The 23,948-nt window shown below is 42.3% G+C and overlaps 1 protein-coding gene and 1 long non-coding RNA gene across 4 annotated transcripts in view; both read left to right on the top strand.

Moving 5' to 3' along the window:
* The window catches only part of COLEC11 (collectin subfamily member 11), a 67,556-nt gene extending 53,640 nt beyond the window's left edge, over positions 1 to 13,916 (top strand). For 2 of the 3 annotated variants that reach the window (XM_075201488.1, XM_075201489.1), the window contains exons 4-8: positions 2,896 to 2,967; positions 3,185 to 3,238; positions 7,640 to 7,735; positions 10,603 to 12,421; positions 13,032 to 13,916. In XM_075201488.1, the coding sequence (XP_075057589.1) occupies positions 2,896 to 2,967; positions 3,185 to 3,238; positions 7,640 to 7,735; positions 10,603 to 11,012 (632 nt within the window). In that variant the 3' untranslated portion in view covers positions 11,013 to 12,421; positions 13,032 to 13,916. The remainder of the gene's footprint in view (positions 1 to 2,895; positions 2,968 to 3,184; positions 3,239 to 7,639; positions 7,736 to 10,602; positions 12,422 to 13,031) is intronic. The other variant, XM_075201490.1, reaches the window with a different exon arrangement.
* Positions 1 to 23,948, top strand: part of LOC142142638 (uncharacterized) — a 151,174-nt gene that overhangs the window by 62,432 nt on the left and 64,794 nt on the right. The window lies entirely within an intron of this gene.

Genomic DNA, 23,948 nt, shown 5'->3' with positions numbered 1-23,948 from the left:
AGTGGCCCCTCACACACACATAATACACACACACACAGTGGCCCCTCACACACACATAGTACACACACACAGTGGCCCCTCACACACACATATTACACACACACAGTGGCCCCTCACGTACACATAATACACACACACAGTGGCCCCTCACACACACACACATCATACACACACACCGTGGCCCCTCACACACAGATCATACACACACAGTGGCCCCTCACATACACATAATACACACACACACAGTGGCCCCTCACACACACATAATACACACACACAGTGGCCCCTCACACACACATAGTACACACACACAGTGGCCCCTCACACACATAATACACACACACAGTGGCCCCTCACACACACATAGTACACACACACAGTGGCCCCTCACACACATAATACACACACACAGTGGCCCCTCACACACACATAATACCAGGGGCGGATTTGGAACTTAAAGTGGCCCTGGAAACATTCTGAAAGTGGCCTCATGTAGGCGGGACCAATAAATGGTAGGCGGGGCAAATTGTAGGCGGAGTTAGCACTCCATTAGCTCGAGCCACATTGGCTTTTATACAAGGCAAATGCAATACGCTATGGTAAGCAGAGTCCGTCTATCACTGTTGACGGAGCTAACACACAAGTAGGCAAAGCATTGCACATGTAGGCGGAGCAGTCACAAGTAGACAGAGTCAGCACACCAGTGGGTGGTGTATACACATTAGTTATGTAAGTGGAGCAGCTTAATCCAGCAGCAGGGAGTTCCCAGGGTTAGCATTAATGTAATAATAGTTGGGTCACCCACCGGATCAAAAAGTCTTCCTAACAATATAAATTAAAAAAATAAAAAGTAAATCACACTGCTTCTGCATACCTGTATGCAAAACTGTAGCATGTCGAAACCATGCTGGTGTGTGCCTTAACCCCGAAGAAGAGGTTCCAACCTGCCAATGTCCTCCATTCCTCCCAATCCCCTCTTCTTGGAGTTAGGGATTTCAAAGATAAAAACCACATACTTTTAAATAAAACTGTGATTACTTATACACACAAGCATGAACAATTAAAACATTTTTCTTTTTCAAATTAAATTAAAATACTCCCATGGATGCATCATACATATTGAATTGCAAGGTTTATACTGTTCTGCATGATAATTTAGCCAGTATTAGTGATACAAATACAATATAAACAGCCTCCTAGTGACCGCCATACAAAATAAACAGCATCCTAGGGACTGCCATACAATACAAAGTGCATCCTAGTGACTGCCATACAATACAAAGAGCATCCTAGTGACCATCATACAATACAGAAAGCATCCTAGTGACCGCCATACAATACAAAGAGCATCCTAGTGACCATCATACAATACAGAAAGCATCCTAGTGACCGCCATACAATATAAACAGCATCCTAGTGACCGCCATACAATACAAAAGTGAATTCTAGTGACCATAATACAATGCAAAGAGTATCCTAGCAAACGCCATGTAATAGAGAGCATTCTTGTGTCAGACATACAATGCAGAGGGCATTCTTGTGTCTGCAATACAGAGAGCATCTTAATGACACTAAATAAAGTGCCCAGTGTGTCTGCCCCTTGTATGAGTGCCGCCCTGTGTGTCTGCCCCTTGTATGAGTGCCGCCCTGTGTGTCTGCCCCTTGTATGAGTGCCACCCTGTGTGTCTGCCCCTGTATGAGTGCGCCCTGTGTGTCTGCCCTGTGTGAGTGCGCCCTGTGTGTCTGCCCCTATATGAGTGCGCCCTGTCTGTCTGCCCCTATATGAGTGCGGCCCTGTGTGTCTGCCCCTGGATGAGTGCGCGTCCTGTGTGTCTGCCCCTGTATGAGTGCGCCCTGTGTGTCTGCCCCTATATGAGTGCGGCCCTGTGTGTCTTCCCCTGGATGAGTGCGTGCCCTGTGTGTCTGCCCCTGGATGAGTGCGCGTCCTGTGTGTCTGCCCCTGTATGAGTGCGCACTGTGTGTCTGCCCCTATATGAGTGCGTGCCCCGTGTGTCTGCCCCTGTATGAGTGCGCCCTGTGTGTCTGCCCCTGTATGAGTGCGCCCTGTGTGTCTGCCCCTGTATGAGTGCGCCCTGTGTGTCTGCCCCTGTATGAGTGCGCACTGTGTGTCTGCCCTGTATGAGTGCGCCCTGTGTGTCTGCCCTGTATGAGTGCGCCCTGTGTGTCTGCCCCTTTATGAGTGCGCCCAATGTGTTTACTCACAAACTATATGTTGAAGTACTAACAATTATTTTATTGAGGTAGAGAGAGCATAAAAGTCTGTATCTGCAACAGTTTGTGTAGTGACAATATTGGGATTTTTTTTTCTTCACTTATCAAGTGATTACTTAGGCTGACACTGGATATTCAGAGAGGAACTAGAGGTTTGTATATAATCTGCATTTATAGTGTACATATGGTGCTAGTGAATATGTGATTCTGAGTGTTAAAATACCTGCTATTTACTGCACATCTTCTACATATGAGTCAGTCAGGAAGTCAGAGGAGCCGTCCTCCGTTCATCCCACCCCCCTGCGCTGTCACGTTGGATCTGCACCTGCGGTGATGTCATCACAGATGGACGCGTAGCTCTCTCCCAGTCAGCAATAGGATGTGATCCTTTGATCACCACCTACCCCCCCACTCAAGCGCCAACCCCCCTCCCTTTTCTCTCTACACATTTTTTTTTTTTTTTAATGTGCCACAGAGGGGACCGCACCACCCTAGTTACGGCTCTGCCATTTATGACACCCTTGGGATACTACTCCTTTACCAAATAGCTGCCTTTTTTACATGCAAAACATGGTCATTTCACAGGCCAGAATGCCACAGCAATCATTTGAAACAAGATGGTGTTACTTATAGAAACCTGTCACTTGTGGTTTTGTTTTGCAGGAGTAATGGGTGACAAAGGAACGAAAGGGAGCATGGGTCGTCATGGGAAAATTGGACCTATTGGTTCTAAAGGTATTTAATTATGAGCCTGTACTATATATCTGATGTGATTCAGCTGTAGATTTTATTGTGGAAGATATTCTCAGATATTTTAATGAGTAGTTCTTTCATATAGCAAAACTATTATACTAGCTTTAGTAGTCATGTGAGTGTTTCTAGAACTCTTGATTCTATTGTGCTGACAGTACGACAGAAAACAAATTTCTAATACGATTTCATGTTTTCGTAGGTGAAAAGGGAGATATTGGTGATATGGGTCCTCCAGGTCCTAATGGCGATCCAGGTAATTTTATATCATGATATACTTGGGGATAGGCCACCTATGGAAAATAAAGTGTGTAGAAGAAGCACATTGCTTCTCACCTAAATGCAGTTATTTGTACACCAGGCACGTGCACAGGTGCTCACCCCTTCTATTTTCTCTATTCTTTATATCTCATGTCCAACATTTCACAGTATAAGAAGTGCAAATGTCGACTACCAGGTGCCCTGTCTGAGGCACTATAGAATCCACAAGACAAGCAAAATGCAGATCAGACTCCTGGATCTCAACATCCTTCTAAAGTTGCATTAGAAGACACGTTCGTAGGGTAAACCAGAATTTTTATTTGGCAGTGCCTTGATTCTTCCTCTGATCAATTATGTACAGAGAAAACCCTAAAAACAAAAACAAAAAAAACCAACAAAACTTTGTATTGATAATGGTATATGAAAACTGTTAAAATAATTGAGGATAGCCTTAGAGTATCTTGTGCATTTCAATAAGTAGCATTTGAAGATTTGTAGAATTTTATGGTTTTTCATTCTAGCCAAGGATTCCAGATTGTGCAGAACATTTTGAGCATATTCCTTGTTGCAAAAGTCACCATGTTTAAGTGAGGCTGCCAGACACATTTCACAAAATCTTGACTTGACCTAGCCATTATTGTTAAATATATGCTACTTTAAGTTGTCTTTACTGATTAAGATGTCCTTACTGATTAAAATGCTGGTTTTAAAGGCAGAGGTGCATGTTGTCACTGAAGTGCAAAAATATGCATTGTTCAGACCCTCTTGTAAAGAAGAAATGCTGATTTATCCCCGACCCTTAGATAAAATTGCCCCAATTTTTGAAAAATAATTCCAAATTTTGAAGGCCAAACAAGGCTAGGTCTGTCGTAAGTGGGAGCCTGTGAAGGTGGGCAGGAAACTGGGAGCCTCTTGTCAACGAAACCCATAGGGAGCAGTCCTACAATAAGCATCCAGTATCTATCATAGGACTGTGCAGGTTGGCATATTCTGATTATTATCACTTTTGGACTGCCGCTTTATTTATTACAACTTTTAATTTATTCCTCTAATATACTACTTATTTGAGTCTCAAGGAGTACCTCAAGAGAATATCAAGTCTTTATTTAAGTGTACATTTTAATGTTTCAATTGCTTTGGCTTTTGTGCACATATAAATGTGTTTACCTGTATAAAGTGCTTGTAGGTGGAGCAAAAGGCGTCAGATTGAAAATAATGTAGAGGTGGGGCAAAATCTCCCCCACCTCTAAGGACGCGTAACAATGAGGATGTAGCCAGCCACTAAACTGATAACGTCTCCAATATTAACCCTTTAAATGCAGAATACCTCGCCCTGCAATGCAGAATCTTGTTTTCATTTCGCCACAGAATCAAACACATAACGTTTGCCCATATTTAGTGTGAAACAACCTAATCCACTCATCTTCTCACACCGGAAGAAGCAAAATCTTGCTCTTCACAACAGACACCATCTTGATTTGGTGACCTTTGTGCATTCCTGTAAAAACACAATCATAGGTCCATAACATAACACAAAATGAAGAAATAGCCTTTAAGATTTGGATCCACTTCTCCACATTCGTAAATGACCCTGTGGGCGATTCAGTTATGAGTGAAGTACCCATTTTGCCGCGCTCATTATTTTTGTGGTCTCGACCACTCGATGAAATATTGTTAATGCACTTATTTTTGCCTGTACCTCCTATGTAATTAGTATTATTATTATTATTATTAATTTTTATTTATAAGGCGCCACTAGGTATCCGTTGCGCTGTACAGGGACAGACAGAAATATGGTACAGGGTGAGACAGCACGGTACAGTTAACAAGAAGCACAGTAACTCAAAGCTCAAAGTACAGCTAGATGAAAGTTGAGGGCCCCCATCAGGGTAACGAGAGGGGAAGAGGGGCAGAAGGCCCTCATGGAAGAGACAAGGAGCTGGAGAGCAGACTTAAGGTGGTGGAGAACAGGAGGAGAGGAGGCCCTGCTCGAGGAAGCGTACAATCTAAGGGGAGGGTGGGACAGACAGAGACGCAAGGGTGGGAGGAGGAAAGGGGGGGAGGGGAGGCAGGGACGGAAGGGGGGGGAGAAGAACGATGAGGAGGGAGGTAGGAGGGGGATAGAAGGGGGGCAGGAGTGGGAGGGGGGAGGGTGGGAGACTGGAAGGAGGGCAGTTAAGTGGGGGACTGGAAGGCTTTGAGGAAGAGGTGGGTTTTTAAGGCCCGTTTGAAGCTGGGCAAGTTGGGGGAAGTTCTGATGGAGCGGGGGAGCTGATTCCAATGGAGGGGGGCAGCGCGGGAGAAGTTTTGGATGCGAGCATGGGAGGAGGTAACCAGGGGGGAAGAGAGGCGATGGTCATTGGCTGAACGTAGAGGGCGGGATGGAGCGTGAATGGAGATGAGGTTGGAGATGTAGGGATCAGTGGAGTTGGAGAGGGCCTTGAAAGTAAGTGTAAGTAGCTTGAACACGATTCTGTAGGGGATGGGGAGCCAGTGGAGGGATTGGTAGAGGGGGGAGACAGAGGAGGGGCGGCAAGAAAGGAAAATGAGCCGAGCGGCAGCATTGAGTACGGAGCAAAGGGGAGCGAGATGAGAGCGGGGATGGCCAGTAAGGAGGAGGTTGCAGTAGTCGAAGCGGGAGATAATAAGAGAGTGGACAAGAGCTTTAGTGGCATCTTGGGAGAGGAAGGGTCGAATGCGTGCATTCACTCCCCCAGGACCAGTTTATAATTGCCTATAATTTGTGTGGGAAAAGAATGAGCAAGGCAGCTACTGAACTATAGCGACTAATTAATTAGCCCCCTTAGTTTTTTTCAATTAAGTTATTTATTTACAATTTCACATGTTCAAAACTCTATAAATTAATGTGAGGATGAACTAAGCAAATTAATAATATGAAAATTATTAGGGTAAAGCACATTTTCATTGGTGCCCGTTCACGATCAATGGCTAAATGTCAACTACAATATAATAAATATTCTTATTGTGGTTGATGGTCTGGAAATATCTCCTCTTACTTTACATGGCAATTGCATAAATTTCTACCCAACGCTTTCCATCTCCTGCCATAAATAAGTGTATGCAGATGTGATTTGTAATTAGAGCCTGTTTAAGCGTTTTTCTGCAGTGCAGAGATTTTGAAGTCCCTAATCAACTTTAAGCCAGGTACACCTATGTTTCATTGATTTGAATAAGAGTAAATAAAACCTGGCAGCTTAGACAAATTACATATTAAGAAGATCACGGAAAAAAATAATTACCAGACCTTCATGGTTGATTTTTGGCAAAGGGTGTGAGGTGGGTGGTGGAGGGGTCGGTGGGCTAGAAGGGAGAATTGGGCTGGCTCAGTGAACAACCCAGGACCAGTTTACAAAAATGCCATTCGAAATCAGGTTTCATACGTAATTTTTTGGAAAAGAGACCTTCCATAATAGAAATTCACCTTTGATCTACATATCGAAAGGAAGGTATTATCATCATCATTTATTTATATAGCGCCACCAATTCGGCAGTGCTGTACAGACAATATTTGTCATTCACTCCCCCATTGGATATTTGTGGTCCCTCCCCCATTGGAGCTTACAGTCTAAATTCCCTAACACACACATAGACTAGGGTTCATTTTTGTCAGCATCCAATTAACCTACTAGTATGTATTTGGAGTCTGGGAGGAAACCCAAACACAGGGACAACATACAAACTCCATACAGATAAGGCCGTGTTTGGGAATCAAACACACGACCTCAGCGCTGTGAGGCAGAAATGCTAACCACTGAGCCATTTAGAAACACTGATACAGTGCCAGCCTTATGAGCCCCACAGATAAGTGTCAGTGATACACCATCCTAGATCAACAAGAGAGACCCTACAATAACCATCTATGATGTTTGGTAACACCGAGGTTCAGAAGTTTCACCAAACTTTATAAGAGTTTCTGCCCAGTGATGTCATAGAAACATAGAATTTGACGGCAGATCAGAACCACTTGGCCCATCTAGTCTGCCCCTTTTTTTAACCTATGGTAACCGTTTTGTCTATTTCAAGCATGTTTAAATTACTTTACTGTATTAGCCTCCACCACCTCTGAATGGAGGCTATTCCACTTATCCACTACCCTTTCTGTGAAGTAATATTTCCTCAAGTTTCCTCTGAATCCACTTTCCTTCATTGTCAGTGCATATCCTTGGGTTCTAATACTTCTCTTCCTTTGAAGAATGTTTCTCTCCTGTACCTTGTTAACACCCTTGTCATATTTGAAAGTTTTAATCATGTCCTCCCTTTCGCTTCTCTGCTCCAAACTATACATATTAAGATCTTTTCGCCTTTCTTGGTAAGTTTTCCTGGGCATCAATTGATTTATAACAATGGTGACACTAGCACTCATGTCTTCTTATAGGGATTCCCTGTGAATGTGGACAGCTGAGGAAAGCTGTAGGGGAGATGGACATCCAGGTTACACAGCTGACCACAGAGCTGAAATTTGTAAAAAATGGTACGTATTGAATTAGTCCACTAGTTGTGTGGCAGCTTTGCATGTTATGTGTTGAATTAAACACAAGCTACAAGTTAGAAAAGTAAATCTGTCCTCTAAAAGACTTTTAAATTAGCCTCCTTTTGGGAGAGTGAGGAGGCAACGTCACCATGGGACAGCATGGTATAGCATAGCAAGCAGGGCCTGATCAACCACTAGGCTGACCAGGCTGCAGCCTGGGGCGCTGGGTACCGGGGGGCGCGGCGCTGTGGGTATTTTTATTTTTTTTCTTCATTCATTTTTTTTTCGGGGTGGGGGAGGGGGGGTGTCGCCGCGGAGGGGGTGGAGGGCTCGACGATCAAAAGCATTGGTGGTTAGTGGTTAGCAACACACAGCCAATCGCCAGGCTGCTTGTTGCTGTGCAGCAGACAGGAAGCAGGACGTCTTCACTTCCTATCTGCTGATCTGAGGAGAGGAGCGACGCTGGCACAACTACAGGTAAGTGAAGGGGGAACTGCCCTGCATATCTATAGGGAGGGGGGACTGCCCTGCATATCTATAGGGAGGGGGGGGAACTGCCCTGCATATCTATAGGGAGGGGGAACTGCCCTGCATATCTATAGGGAGGGGGGGGAACTGCCCTGCATATCTATAGGGAGGGGGGGGGGAACTGCCCTGCATATCTATAGGGAGGGGGGGGAAACTGCCCTGCATATCTATAGGGAGGGGGGGGGGAAACTGCCCTGCATATCTATAGGGAGGGGGGGGGAACTGCCCTGCATATCTATAGGGAGGGGGGGAACTGCCCTGCATATCTATAGGTAGGGGGAGGAACTACCCTGCATATCTATAGGGAGGGGGGGGGGGGAACTGCCCTGCATATCTATAGGGAGGGGGAACTGCCCTGCATATCTATAGGGAGGGGGGGGAACTGCCCTGCATATCTATAGGGAGGGGAGGAACTGCCCTGCATCTCTATAGGGAGGGGGGGGGAACTGCCCTGCATATCTATAGGGAGGGGGGGGAAACTGCCCTGCATATCTATAGGGAGGGGGGGGAACTGCCCGGCATATCTATAGGGAGGGGGGGAACTGCCCTGCATATCTATAGGGAGGGGGAGGAACTACCCTGCATATCTATAGGGAGGGGGAGAACTGCCCTGCATATCTATAGGGAGGGGGGGAACTGCCCTGCATATCTATAGGGAGGGGGGGAACTGCCCTGCATATCTATAGGGAGGGGGGGGAACTGCCCTGCATATCTATAGGGAGGGGGGGAACTGCCCTGCATATCTATAGGGAGGGGGAGAACTGCCCTGCATATCTATAGGGAGGGGGAACTGCCCTGCATATCTATAGGAAGGGGGGGGGGGAACTACCCTGCATATCTATAGGGAGGGGGGGAACTACCCTGCATATCTATAGGGAGGGGGGGAACTACACTGCATATCTATAGAGAGGGGGGGGGACTACCCTGCATATCTATAGGGAGGGGGGGGGGACTACCCTGCATATCTATAGGGAGGGAGAGGGGGGACTGTCATGCATATGTATAGGCAGGGAGAGGGGGACTGTCATACAAATCTATAGGGTGGGAGGGGGGGGGGCTGCGCTGAAAATCTATAGGGAGGGAGAGAGGTTGATATGTATGAAGGAGGGCAGAGGAGGGGGGCTGATATATGTGACTGGGGGAGTTTTGATGTGACGGGGGGGATAGCTACAGTGTGGAGGTAAGGAAAATAGCTGCAAGGGGGATGGATGCAGGGTGGGAGGTAAAGAAAATGGCTGCAGCAGGGGTTAAGGAAAATGGCTGTGGGGGGGGGGGGGTTGTGGTTAAGGAAAATGGCTGCAGGGGGTATTTAAAAAATAGAGCAGCTTTGGGGGGCAGAATCTCATGATTGTGTGGTGGTCACATGTGTGGTCTCAGCAATCACTAGAATACTAAATATTAGTGAGATGGGGCTGGTAGAGGTTTGTATTTGATTGACAACAAATATTCAGATATTGCTTATATATGCCTGTCCAATGGGGTACTTTTAGCTGGCCATAATGGAGTGTTTTGTTTTAACTAAAGGGCCTAATCATTCAGGGTTCACATTATAATACATTTTTGCATTTTCAAAACAGGACGCCAACTTTCCAGAAGCCAGCGAGAGGATAACAAAGTTGCAAGAGAGAAGAGCAAGAACAGGAAAGAGACAATGGCACAATCTGTCTAAATTTGAATGCTGGAGAATACACCTGAACATTCATATTCAGGAGTGTTCCTATACACCTATATATTCGGAGGAGGGGGGGGGGGGGGGGGCGCTGCGGCCATATTAGCCTAGGGTGGCCAGAACCCTTAATCAGGCCCTGATAGCAAGTGATTTTTTTTGGGAGTATAGATCTGTTAGGACAGCATTTTGTTCTTTGCTAAATAACAAAACATTCACAGTCAGTTGTATTTTAGACTGTCAGTTGTGAAAGGACATGTGGCTGGCTATATTGCAAGTTCAATAAAGAATGTGTTCAACCCGGCTTTTTGTTCGCAGCTCAGGGAGCTGCGAGCAAAAAGCCGGCGTTGAAACTACCATAATAACGGTAATAAAAGTGCATTATTACCGTAATAATGCGCAGGCCCCGTTACTTTTACCCGTAATGCGGCCAATTAAATGCCCCCCTGGGAGTCTAAATTTAACCATATTAAAAAATGTTTAAATTATTCAGCAAATTTATTTGTGATTTATGTGATCAAAATGAGACACAAGACTACTACCTCCAAATAAAACTAAGGGCAGCGCAGCTGTAGAAAACTTGGCGTTCATGCATGTTTCTGGTTATATCTCTGCTTAAACTGCTTTAATGTGCATTAAGCTTGTTATAGAAATACGAGTGCTCACTTTTCAGCACTGCCCTCCCCCGCAGTTGTTGCTGGAGTGCGAGAGACAGACACTAAGATCTACCTGTTGGTGAAAGAGGAGAAGAAATACACTGAGGCTCAGGCCTACTGCCACGGAAGGGGTGGAACACTCAGCATGCCCAAGGACGAGACCACAAACAGTCTTATTGCCTCTTACATTAACCAGGCTGGGCTCACTAGAGTTTTTATTGGGATCAATGACCTGGAAAAAGAAGGCACATTTGTCTATTCCGACCGCTCAGCAATGCAGACCTTCAACAAGTGGCGGCAAGGGGAACCCAATAATGCGTACGATGAGGAGGACTGTGCTGAAATGGTGTCTTCAGGAGGATGGAACGATGTCTCATGCTTCATTACTCTGTATTTTATTTGTGAGTTTGACAAAGAAAATGTGTAACTGTGTTCCTGTATAAGTAAATGACATATGAAAGCACACACTTTTAGTTTTTTTGCGCAAATCATACAGAGAAAATGTCTTCTTAACTTTTAATATATTGTTTTAAATGACATGTTAATGAACATTGTAATTGACTTAATTAGAAATAATGTGTCAATTACTACATGGAAAAAAACCACTGTGCAAACCACCCAGGACAACCATTGCAGGATTGCAGGCCCAGTTGGGCATACACCAGGGGGTAAATGTATCAAGTTTTCCGGCGAGTTTGAAAAATGGAGATGTTGCCTATAGCAACCAATCAGATTCTATCTATCATTTTGTAGAATGTGCTAAATAAATAATAACTAGAATCTGATTGGTTTTTCAAACCTGCCAGAAAACTCTCAGCTTGATACATTTACCCCATGACGTCATCAGTAAAAATATCACTTCAAAGTCCTGCCCACTATCACTTTTGAGCCACTTGCCTAATTACTTGCAACTTTTAAATTTGTCTCCTAATATACTGCTCACGTAAGCCTAATTTATGTTTTAAACTGGTCATGAGACTAAGGGTACATATTCCATTATTACATATGTCACTTTCTACATTTTAATGCTTTTATTATAGTGGAATTAGTGAGCAGAAATCAGCTCTTTCCCATTTAAAATATCACTCAATTGGGCAAAAAATAATTTTGCTTGAAAGCATATCTCCTACCATTGTGCCAGTGCCGATCGCACACGAAAAGGGAGCATGACCATGCCTCATTGGGGTGTGCCATCATTTACATTGCTTTTCACTAAGAAAAACCCTTGCATTTCTACTGGAGTGCATGACACAACTTACCATGGTGAGCAAGACACACAGACACACCTCCCATCGTTACTTGCAGTCGGGCCATATGTCTTGACTGTCAGGGCGGTGGATAATTTTTTCACATTGGGTGCCTCTCGCCTGAATCGGGGCAGTAGTATGCTGAAAGTATAGCCATCTCCAAGAATGTGTAAAAGATCAAGTCCCTCTGTGTGAGGGATGAGTTTTGGCTAAGTGCTAAACCTGGAACGCAGTCCCCAACTCAGTTAAATACCATGTCCTGCTACATTAATTATTGGTTTTGCATGGGGCTACAGCACATGGTGGTTTCATGCATTCACTAAGGAATGTCCTGATCCACTCAGTTTCCCCCATCATAATGAATAATACTTTGTATCCCTGATATCACCATTATCTTGATGCTTTAAGCCATTTGTGAATCCATATAAATGGGTGCACTGTATTCAGACTGCCAGGGTTCAAGATTATATATAAATTTAGGTTTGATTCCTTAGCCAGGCCATAAGCCGTGGTCCCATGCCTAAACTCCAGAAAGAATGCCCAAGGTATACCACTGTCCCTCACCAGCTTCTTGGCATGAAAAAATTGAGTGTGATTGGCTTAGAGCAGTGATGGCTAACATTTTCAGCTTGGTGTGTCAAAAATCGGGAAAAAGTGTAGCCTTCCTCGGGTCATGTGTCATTTCAAGAATAAAAAAAAAAAGTATATATATATATATATATATATATATATATATTTGTCATTGGGCTACAGGATGAAACCAGATACTGGCCACAAGCAATCTTATGTAGTGTGTAAAAAAAGTAGAGGAATCCTCTACTTTTTTTAATCTTATAATACAATATTTATATATAATCCCACAGCTCTGCATACCCTGCAGGCTCACCAGAAAATTAATCTTTTGTCTATTAATAAAAACACTACATAAGATTGATTGTGGCAGGATCTGAAGCTATTTTACAATTTAATATTTGATATATTAAGTGCAAGCCCTACCGTGCCCCAGGGCATACGCAGCAGCTACATTTCGCCGATGGGGAGTTGTAGAGCAGTCGCGGCGCTGTCAAAGAAGAGTCCGCGGCGGTGCTGTATAGAAAAAAATCTTTGGTATGTTTAAAACAAGCAGTTTGACTGACTCGCCTGGCGTGTCGTTCAAACTGGCTCGGCGTGTCACGAGTGACACGCGTGTCATAGGTTAGCCATCACGGGCTTAGAGGGTTAGCAGATAGGGAACTACAAATGAAAGTTTCTTTAAATACTAAATGTGTGTGCTTTCATATCAAGCACATCTTTATTATTATGCTATTTAATGTCCCATCAGTATACATGACACTTTGTTATAACTATAAATAGTGGCGATAGTCATTACAGCAGTTAACAAAACGCCGACAACACTTACCCCGACATGGTCATTGTGAAGCCCTTAAAAGTGACATCCATCTGTGGTGTTGGGATGTTGATTGGTCGCAATTGTTGAAGGTCACTTTTTCAAACAATCGGGATTACCAGTCTGTCGAGAATGACAGCTTCAAAATGACCATGTCGGGGTAAGTGTTGTAGGCGTTTTGTTAATCACTGTAATGAATCGTACCCATAAATAGAATATGTATTGTAGATGTGTAAATATAGTGGAATTGTGTAAATGATGAATACGACTATAGCAGCCAATCTGGACATATTACTAATGTTTGACATGCTATAACCTAGGTTGGTTCATTTGTAGAAAGCTTAGTGCATATTCTGGGTATATTCCTAACATGGGTGCAAACGTGAAAATATACAGTGCAGTAAATTGGGTATTAGTTTTTGTTGGTGTAGTGCAAGATAGATTATTGGAAGGAAATCTCTAATTTCTGGTTGCTATGGAAAATTGAGAATTTGCATCTGTCTAAGTTTCAATTTTGTGTCCAATGTAAAGGATGATGCTTCATTAGACACTATTAATTTACATGCCAATGTTATAATTATGTGTATTTTTCACAACAAATCAAAACAATGTACAAATTGCGGAAAATCTGAAACCTTTTCTTCTTTATATTGGTTTCATGGTATTTTGCCTAATCCTCAATAAATAAGTAAACTGATTTATACCATAAAGTCTGTTATTTTTATGTGTTCACTTGGTAACAGAAAGGTTAAACAAAACAAACAAGGAAAAAAAGTAAATGCGCTGTGCTCCATCCTTATACCACCATAGCTTATCTCAAATATTGTGTGAAGAAAATTGCTTTAAAAGATGTAAATGAGTTTCTCCCTCATTATACCTCCCTCTGATGTCCGCTATACGTCAACTCTACTATGACCATAAATGCACAAGATTTTTATGTAGCTGAGGGTGTTATTACATTGTTTGTTATAGACAGTGGAAGGAAATGTTAGTCACACAAGGAACACACCAGTTATAGGTAGTGTAGACCTGAGTGTGGAGACTGTCATGTTTTATGATCCAGTAAGAAGATCAGACGGAAGAATAAATGAAAAGTCTATCTGAACTATCATGGTACCAAGCCGAGGCCAGAACTGGACAGAGCAAAAGGGCCACTAACTGCAGCAGGCCAAAGTGCACCAACAGAGTAACCATAGTCTATAGAAGTCTTCAGAGCTGATCATCAGTACTAATAATGTGCTCAGATAAGAAGTGCTTAAAACAGGTGCCTTCAACGGGAAGAGTGCAGATGTAGGCAGCAATGAGTTGGGATCATAATAATAATCCTGTGCAAAAACTCTCAGTGCAACAGTTGCAGAGAATTGAACACATGACTCATAATATACTGACATCAGTCTCACCAAAAATGCAGCATGAAGGCTATCAACAAGGAGCTGATGTGAAAGCTGCTTATTCGGGTCAGGTCATTTAGATGTTATTAAATTACCACCCTTCATGTGGCAACCTCTGGGTGACCACCTTGATGAGTTTATAGAATGTCTTCTGGGCTGTAGTCTCAGCAACCAAATACTGAAGTTTTTCCTATTAATGTTAGAAACCAGGATAAACTGGACTTAATATTTCAGATAATCTTCTTCTAGAAAAGGAAAAGGAGAGGGAGTGGTAGGACAGGAAAACTAATTTATAACATATGGCTTTAGGAAGGCCACATTGAGTACTATTTGGATTTTCAAAGACGGATGGAGTTTCAAGACCTTGTAGGTACTAATGTATGTAGGTCCCAGCTTCAATTATAGAAATTTAAGTTTAAGGTTCCTTTTGCAGAGCCACATCTGCTCTCTTGGAAATTATGTATCCCAGGAATGGAATTTCACATTGTTTGAATTGCAATTTTTAACTGTTTACATTTTTGCAAATAATCAGTACTTCCTTAGTCTCTGTAGAACTTGCCAATGAAGGTTTAGTCTTTATAATAAATAAGGATATCATTAAAATAGATAGATCCAACATATTTCTAAACACTTCATTTTGAGCAAAGAACATATTACCCCAGCTAATGAGAAAGAGGGCTGGGTGAATCCTCTTTCAAGGTTCTCCCTAATGTAATCTTTCTGGCCTTGTTCTTTGGCTTGGGCAGTGCGCAGCCATGGGTAACCGAAGATAATACTGCAGGATGTAGACTAGAGGAACTCAAAGTTCATGGACTCCTATTGACGTTCTCCCACTTTGTCCTTCAGGGAAGTTGTTTTAGTTGTAATGAAACCTAGAGCTAAAGACCTACCATCAATGGCTTTATCAGCTCATGGAACCTGTTTGGAGAGGGCAGTAAGATTATGTTGTATTGCGAAAGTCCATAAACTTCCCTGCATCTACAGAATCCACAAAGAGATAGTAAAAGCAAGGATTAAGCGAAGAAAGGATCTAAGGAATGTCTAACACTAGAGTGGTTGTTTCAGCTAGTGGTAACGTTGCTGACACATTAGGAGCACAAGAAGCACTGTATGCCAATGACATTTAATCTCTTGCAGGCTTCTGGCAATCTGTTCCAACTGAACACTGGAGTTGTCTTTAGGTAGAGACAGCCAGCCCTACCCGCGAATGATCCATATTGTCCTCAGCAATATATAACACTGCATATTACAGACTGGAGCCAGTGGCTAATATTACTGATGATCCAGGAAATATATTCTGACAGAAGAATAACTAAACAGACTAGACATGGTCATTTACCGGAAAGGGAGAATTAGCATGGGCACAAGCTGAGGTCAGGGTTGGAGAAAGCAGTATAGTCAAAATCATTAGCTGGGGTCAAGAGTTGGATAAAACAGGATGGTTAAGTAAGCCAAAGTTCAGCAACAGAGTAACCATGGGTTTCTGCTATAATGTGCTCTGTGAAGGAAGCACACTACAAGAACACTGGGGAATTATTTTTTTTGTGCTGCTGTAAGGATCTCATGAGCAGTTTATGGAAATATAGCTTCTGTGATTGGATCAAATGGCTGAAAACACCAAGAAACAAATCTGTTCAGTAACTTCTGGTCCCTTAACTAATGAGGAGATAGTCCAAACATGGTCCATTCAGAGCTGGATTAAGGCTCTGGGGGGGCCGGGACACTTTAGACAGGGGGGCCCCTATGATGTAACATGATTATCATTTTATACAAATGCACAGGGAGTGCTGTGTGCACTACTGTTAGATGCACACAACTCTGCCTTCACAAGCAGTACAGTGTGAAGTGGGACATACCTTCCAACTGTCCTTGTAGTCGCACCCAATCCTGACTACGTGAGACAGTCACCCAAATTTAGGACTGCCCCACCAGATTCAGGACAGTTGGCAGACTGTCCTGCTCTCTCCTACCTGTTGTTGTCATTTTCACCACTTGTGGATGCTGGTTTCTTTAGCTCAGTTGCTGCTTGTCTGGATCCTGGAATGTTGGAGGCCCTATTTGGAAAAAAAAATGGGTACATGAAATTTAGAAAATTCCAACCGGCCCCAGCATTAAAACAATAGTATTCCCATTTAATATATAAACATATTTCCATCCCTCCAAACAGCCCTATCAATAAATTAAATGGCGTTTATGTTTAAAAAATATAACCATTTCCCACAACCATGGCATTAAATAATTCACATATTCACATTTATTCACATTTAATAAAAAGACCTTATTTTCCCCAAAATAGCCCCACATTCATTTATGAGCTTCCAAACCACCCTAGCATTAAATTTTAAGGTCCAATCACCCCATCTTAAATTAATAGAACCCACTATTAAATTAAATTGCCCCACCATCACCCCATAATAAAATAGCATCCATTAAATAATTAGTATCCACCATTAAATTAATAACCTACCTCCCACATTATTTACACATTTTATTAACATTCTATCCTCCTCACACACACACACATTATATTAACATACTACCCCCCTCACAAACACATTATATTAACATACTACCCTCCTCACAAACACATTATATTAACATACAACCCCCCTCACAAACACATTATATTAACATACAACCCCCCTCACAAACACATTATATTGACATACTACCCTCCTCACAAACACATTATATTAACATACTACCCTCCTCACAAACACATTATATTAACATACTACCCTCCTCACAAACACATTATATTAACATACTACCCCCACTAACTTTGTTCTATCCGCACGCTGTATGGCTTCGTTTCTCTTCACACATGGGACGGCACCTGTCATGTGGTCCACGTCCCATGTGACACAAGTAGCAGGCCACACATAGGGGAAGGGGGGAGGATGGATCCACGGCCACTGATAGAAGGTGGCTGGTCTCCAACAGAGACTTGGGCCAGCGCAGGGACCAGACCAAAATAGTATTTTTTCTGTCCGGCCCGGCGGGCATATGCCACCCAGCTCCCCGTCCCAGCCCGTCCCTGAAACTAGCATTGATACTGCACATTAAAAAAAAAAATTACATCTGTTTTGACTATCTATACATATGTGTGTGTATATATATATATATATATATATATTGAATAGAGAGACATGAAATAGATGTATATATGTGTGATAGATTGATAACTCTGAAATAAATGTGATGCATAGGTACAACATTATATAAAAATACTGTATTATGGAGAAGACCTACACAAATGCAGCTACTAGAGTACTCTATAGACAGATATGCGCAACATTAGTTAAAATATTACTATATATTACACAAATTCATTATAAATACACATACTACTTTATGCTAGCCTCTAATGAGAGTACTCATGATCAGGTGTACAAGTGGCTGCTCCTATATATACGCAACAGGGATGTATGTAATGGGACAGGGAGATAAAGAGATGTTACAGGTTCAGGGGTATAAGGGTCTGCTTAGATATATATATATATATATATATATATATATATATATATATATATATATATATATATATATATATAAATAAAATCAGGGAAATAAGTATTTGGATAGATAGCTAGAAAGATAGAAAACTAGATAGATAGACAGACAGATATTAATTGCTTGTGCATACCTTATGTTAACACTATTTTGATATTTAAAGTTCAAACTCTTTCTAGTTGCACAATTAATTTAATTCCAGTGATACTGTGCATAGAACCAGGTAACTAGCAGATAAGCAGGAAAGAGAAAAGATTTAACCACTTAGCTAACAGTGAGACTACTAAAACGTGCCTGCTTCCTTCACTGCACAAAAGATGCCAGACCCACCCCAGGACTTTCTGAGACGATAGGGAAGAGACACATGACTGCTTACCTGTAATATGTACATGTTGCTTTTATAGCAAGACCGACACCTGGATCATAGTGCACACAAGGGGTGTGGCTTCATGGAAAGGAAGACAGCACAGGCCCCTCCCACCTGTTCTTTCTACCATGGACTCTATAACGTTCTCTTTTCTTAACCTGTGCTGTGCCAAATAGGTCTGTAGATCTTAGTAAAGAACTGTGTTACACTGTTTTGTTATTTTAAGATGTGAAATCATAATGAATAATGTTAGCAATAATCACATGTGCCTGCATCAGGGGGGCCCCACAGTCACACAAGCAGAAGAATCGGATCACCAACTGACAGGTGATCCGATCAGCGTGCGGCCGGCGGGGGGCCCTCAGAGAGAGGGAGGCACGGGGCACGTGCCCCCTGTGCCCCCCCCTTAATCCGGCCCTGGGTCCATTAATATAAAAGCAAACTAACACATATTGAAGGGGGCCTTTAATATTTTAAAGATGCTACTAACACAAACAATGCAACAAGTACAGGCAAATGTATAGAGGTTTAGAAGGAACAATAAAAGATATCAGTTCATTAAAAAGGCAGTAATCTGTACGTAGCCGTGGAGCGCTGCCTGCAGTGTGTTGCCATGGTGTTGTGTTTCGGCCGTGGTCTGGAGGGATAGGTATAGTGATGGAAGCATGGTCTGTAGAACTGGTTTGTTTTGTTGAAATATGTACAACAGACTATGGGTTTGTTTATATGCATGTAGTTACCATGGAGGGTCAGCAGATGGCGCTGTATTCATACAGAGGTGTATTGTTTGTCTGCTGTATATGCATGTACTTGTTTGTATATTTCCTGTCTCAACTCTGTGTTCTAGAAGATTCTCTCGGGGAAAAGGAGGTGAGCTGAGCAGCTCATGTTACTGATATGTTATGTTAAGAAGCTGTTACTGAAAGTTGTTGTTATACTGATCCTGGTACTTAGTACTATATAAAGAATATATACATATCAAGACTCGTTCTGTCTGAATATAAGGTAACTCCTAAAGGTGATTCTTTATCTATGAGACCTCCTGCTGCACACCTATGGTATCATCCATTGCAGAATGCCAATAGGTTATGGGCCCAGACTGGAGTCTATACAAGATAAAGTTATCAGGAGTGCATCCTAAGCAGCATCCAGATCACGAGCTGCACTGCAAGTCCCAGCAGGCACAGACAGCAGACTGTGTAACATACACAAGAAACACCCAGGAGAACCTTGGAGAGAAAACTGTAAGTAAAACAAGTTTAATACCACAGAAGAATAGAGAGATTCATACAAGGAAGGGTTATGGCCAATTACACAGATCTCAGACTAGCTGCTAGCAAGCTTTCTAATGAGAACTATCAGACATGGAAGTTTAAAGTAGAAATGCTATTAACCAGAGATGATTTATGGGAAGTCATAAGTGCAGACAGACCTGAAGGAGAGGATCAGCAGTGGATTAAGAAGGACAAACAGGCAAGAGCCACCATAAGTTTACTGGTGGAAGATGATCAGCTTATACACATAAGACAAGAGAGTACAGCTAAAGACATGTGGATTGCATTACAGAGGGTGCATGAAGGATCAAGTTTGAACAGCAAACTATTCCTATTAAGAAAACTATACCAAATGAGATTTAACAAAGGCAAGACAATGCAAGAACACATCAGTGCACTACTAGAGATAACCATACAGCTCATGTCAATGGGAGAAGAAATCAAAAGCAACCACATAGTAGCTATCCTCCTGTGCAGCTTACCAGATACATACAGTGCACTAATAAATGCACTAGAAATGAGACCTGAAGCAGAAATCACACTAGACTTTGTGAAGAACAGGCTTATAGAGGAGTATCAACGCAAAAAGGAGCTTGCAGAGTGCAATACTGAGAGTGACATAGAGAAAGCACTTAAAATGTTGGACACTAAGCCACACACCAGGGAAACAAGAGCATGTTTCAGATGCAAGAAAGTGTGTCACCTGAAAAAAGATTGCACCATATGGAAGACAGAGCAGCACAAACCACCAGAAAGATTACACAAACAAAGAGCCAAAGCCACACTTACAGATACAGGAGCACACAATTGGAATGGAACATTTAAAGCGACAGTAACCCAATTGTCGGAAAAGTGGTATGTAGACTGAGGAGCGACTAGTCATATGACAAACAAACTTCTTTACTGAACTTGATTTGAACCATAAAGAAACAATCTACCTGGCAGATGGAACAAATATCATTGCAGAAGGGAAAGGGAATGGTCAATTCCTATGCTCCCAGGGTAATGGCAGCTATGCAGAGATACCCGTAACAGATGTGCTATATGTTCCCAAGCTTAAAGGGGCACTGCTGTCAGTAAAGAATCTAGTAGAAAAAGGACTTACTGTAAAGTTTCAGAATAATAAGTGTTTTATCCAAAATGGAAGAGAAACGCTAGCTACAGCCAGAATAAGAGAACATTTATACTGTCTGGATATCGCAGAACAGCAGGCAAAGCTGAGCGCACAGAAACACGCTGACTATTCACAAGTGGCATAGAAGATTAGGACATAGACACCCAGATTGCATAAAGGAAATGCAGAGGAGAGACCTAGCCAGGGATCTCACAGTGTCAGACTGTTCGGAAATGATGAAATGCCAATGCTGCATAAAAGCAAAAGCAACAAGGATGACAATTCCTAAGAAAAGTGAAAACAGAGCTTCCAGACCACTAGACCTGGTACATAGTGATGTATGTGGACCTATGAAAACGCGAACCGTAGGAGACAAAAGGTATATGCTGACATTCATTGACGACTATTCCAGGTTCACAGTCACTTATCTAATAAAAAGTAAATATGAAGTCTTAGAAAAGCTGCAAGACTATGTGACCATGACCGGAAACAGGTTCAAGAGGAATATGCTAACTCTTCGCAGTGACAATGGAGGCGAGTTCACAGGCCAGAAAATAGAACAGTACTTAAGAGGACTCGGTATTGAGCATCAGAAGACAGTACCATATACACCAGAGCAAAATGGTGTATCTGAGAGGAAAAACAGATCACTAACAGAAATGATAAGGTGCATGCTTACAGATTCAGGACTACCTGACAAATATTGGGATGAAGCAGCAGCGATAGCCACCTATCTTCAAAATAGACTACTTTCCAAGGCAGTAAGGAAGACACCATACGAGCTGTGGAGTGGTAAGAAACCCAGCTTAAAGCACATTAGAGTTTTTGGATGCAGAGCCTTCGCCTACATTCCCACTGAAAAACGAAGCAAGTTGCAGAGCCGAGCAGTAGAGGGTGTTCTAGTTGGCTACAGTGAACATTCAAAAGGCTACAGAATCTTAAATCCAAAAACTGGAAAAGTAATTATAAGCAACAGTGTGACATTCATAGAAGAAACACGAAATGATGTCATAATTCCAGTAGACTCTACTGAAGAAGAAAGTACAGAATCCAAAGAAACAGATGAAGTAGAGATCACTTAAGAAGTTGAAGTACAACACAAGACAGATACTAGCGATACTCGAGAGAATACATCCGAGGGGGTGAGACGCTCTTCAAGAGAAAATAAGGGAAAACCACCTGCACGTTTATCTTACAAAGCAAAAGCTATTAACATACAAGAACCTACATCATGGGAAGAAATTGCCAATTTTTCAGAAAGAGAAGCACAGAAATGGTTATGAGCCGCAAAGGAAGAAATGGAATCAATGGAAGACAACCAGACATGGACATTGACCAGACTACCAGTGAGACAAAAAGGCCATAGGATGTAAATGGACTTTTAAGGTCAAGTATGATTCTGAAGGAAAAATAGAAAGATACAAAGCAAGACTGGTCGCTAAAGGATATTCACAGAAATTTGGAGAAGATTATGATGAAACGTTTGCTCCAGTTGTGAAGCACACTACCATTAGAACCTTACTCCTAACAGCAGCCATAAAAGGTATGCAAGTGAAACATTTTGATGTAAAGACGGCTTTCCTACATGGTGAACTAAAGGAAGATATATACATGGAACAAACACCAGGCTTTGTGAATTCTCAAAACCCAGATCATGTATGTAAGCTTAACAAGAGTATATATGGTCTTTAACACGCAGCAAGAGCATGGAATACAAAGATAAATGGAGTTCTGACAGAGAAGGGATTCGTCAGAAGTAAAGCAGACCCATGTCTCTATACAAAGTTGCCAGAGGAAAGATGGTTCTATGTATTGATCTATGTGGACGATTTGCTAGTTTGTTTCGAACAAGAAGGGGACGAAATTGAATTGCTACAAGAACTAAACCGTCAGTTTGAAACAAAAGACCTCGGCCATATAACACATTACTTGGGAATGCAAATCTCAAGAGAAGATGATGGAACATTCACACTAAGTCAGAAATACAAGATTCAGGAAACCATTGAGGAATTTGGTATACAGGAAGCAAAGACAGCAAGCACTCCTATGGAGACAAGTTATGTAAAGGAACCAAATGATCAGAGCAACCTGTTACAGGATAACCATCTATACAGAAAGGCCATAGGAAAATTGCTATATATTGCAACCGTCACCAGACCAGATATCTCCACAGCAGTCGGGATTTTAAGCAGAAAAGTTTCCAAACCAACCAAGATGGATTGGAATGCAGTTAAGAGGGTAATTCGTTACTTAAAGGGAACGATTAACAAGAAGCTTAAGCTCTCAGCAAGCACAAGTCACAAGTTAACAGGATATGTTGACGCAGATTGGGCTGGAGACACAAGTGACAGAAAATCCACAAGTGGATATCTATTCTCTATCGGAGAAGGATTAATCAGCTGGACAAGCAAGAAGCAGTCTTCCGTGGCACTATCTTCTACAGAGGCTGAATATATCGCGGCAGCTCACGCCAGTCAAGAAGTGGTATGGTTAATGCAACTACTATCAGACCTAGGAATGCCTCAAGAAGAACCTATAAAGATATATGAGGATAATCAAGGATGCCTTGCATTAGCGCAAACAGAAAGAGTGAACCCAAGAACCAAGCACATCAATGTCAAGCATCACTTCCTGAGGGATCTACAGGAACAAGGTCTTATAGAGTTGAACTATTGCCCAACAGAAGATATGACAGCTGATATCCTGACTAAGCCTCTTGTCAGAGAGAGACATTGGAGACTTACGTCAAAGATGGGTCTAACTGAAGAAACCCAGTCTGTTAAGAAGGGGTGTTGAAATATGTACAACAGACTATGGGTTTGTTTATATGCATGTAGTTACCATGGAGGGTCAGCAGATGGCGCTGTATTCATACAGAGGTGTATTGTTTGTCTGCTGCATATGCATGTACTTGTTTGTATATTTCCTGTCTCAACTCTGTGTTCTAGAAGATTCTCTCGGGGAAAAGGAGATGAGCTGAGCAGCTCGTTACTGATATGTTATGTTAAGAAGCTGTTACTGAAAGCTGTTGTTATACTGATCCTGGTACTTAGTACTATATAAAGAATAT

Source organism: Mixophyes fleayi, chromosome 3 (assembly GCF_038048845.1).
Source record: "Mixophyes fleayi isolate aMixFle1 chromosome 3, aMixFle1.hap1, whole genome shotgun sequence".
NCBI classification, from domain to species: domain Eukaryota; kingdom Metazoa; phylum Chordata; class Amphibia; order Anura; family Limnodynastidae; genus Mixophyes; species Mixophyes fleayi.
The sequence above is the reverse complement of the archived record's forward strand: the minus strand, read 5'-3'. Positions and strand labels throughout refer to the sequence as shown.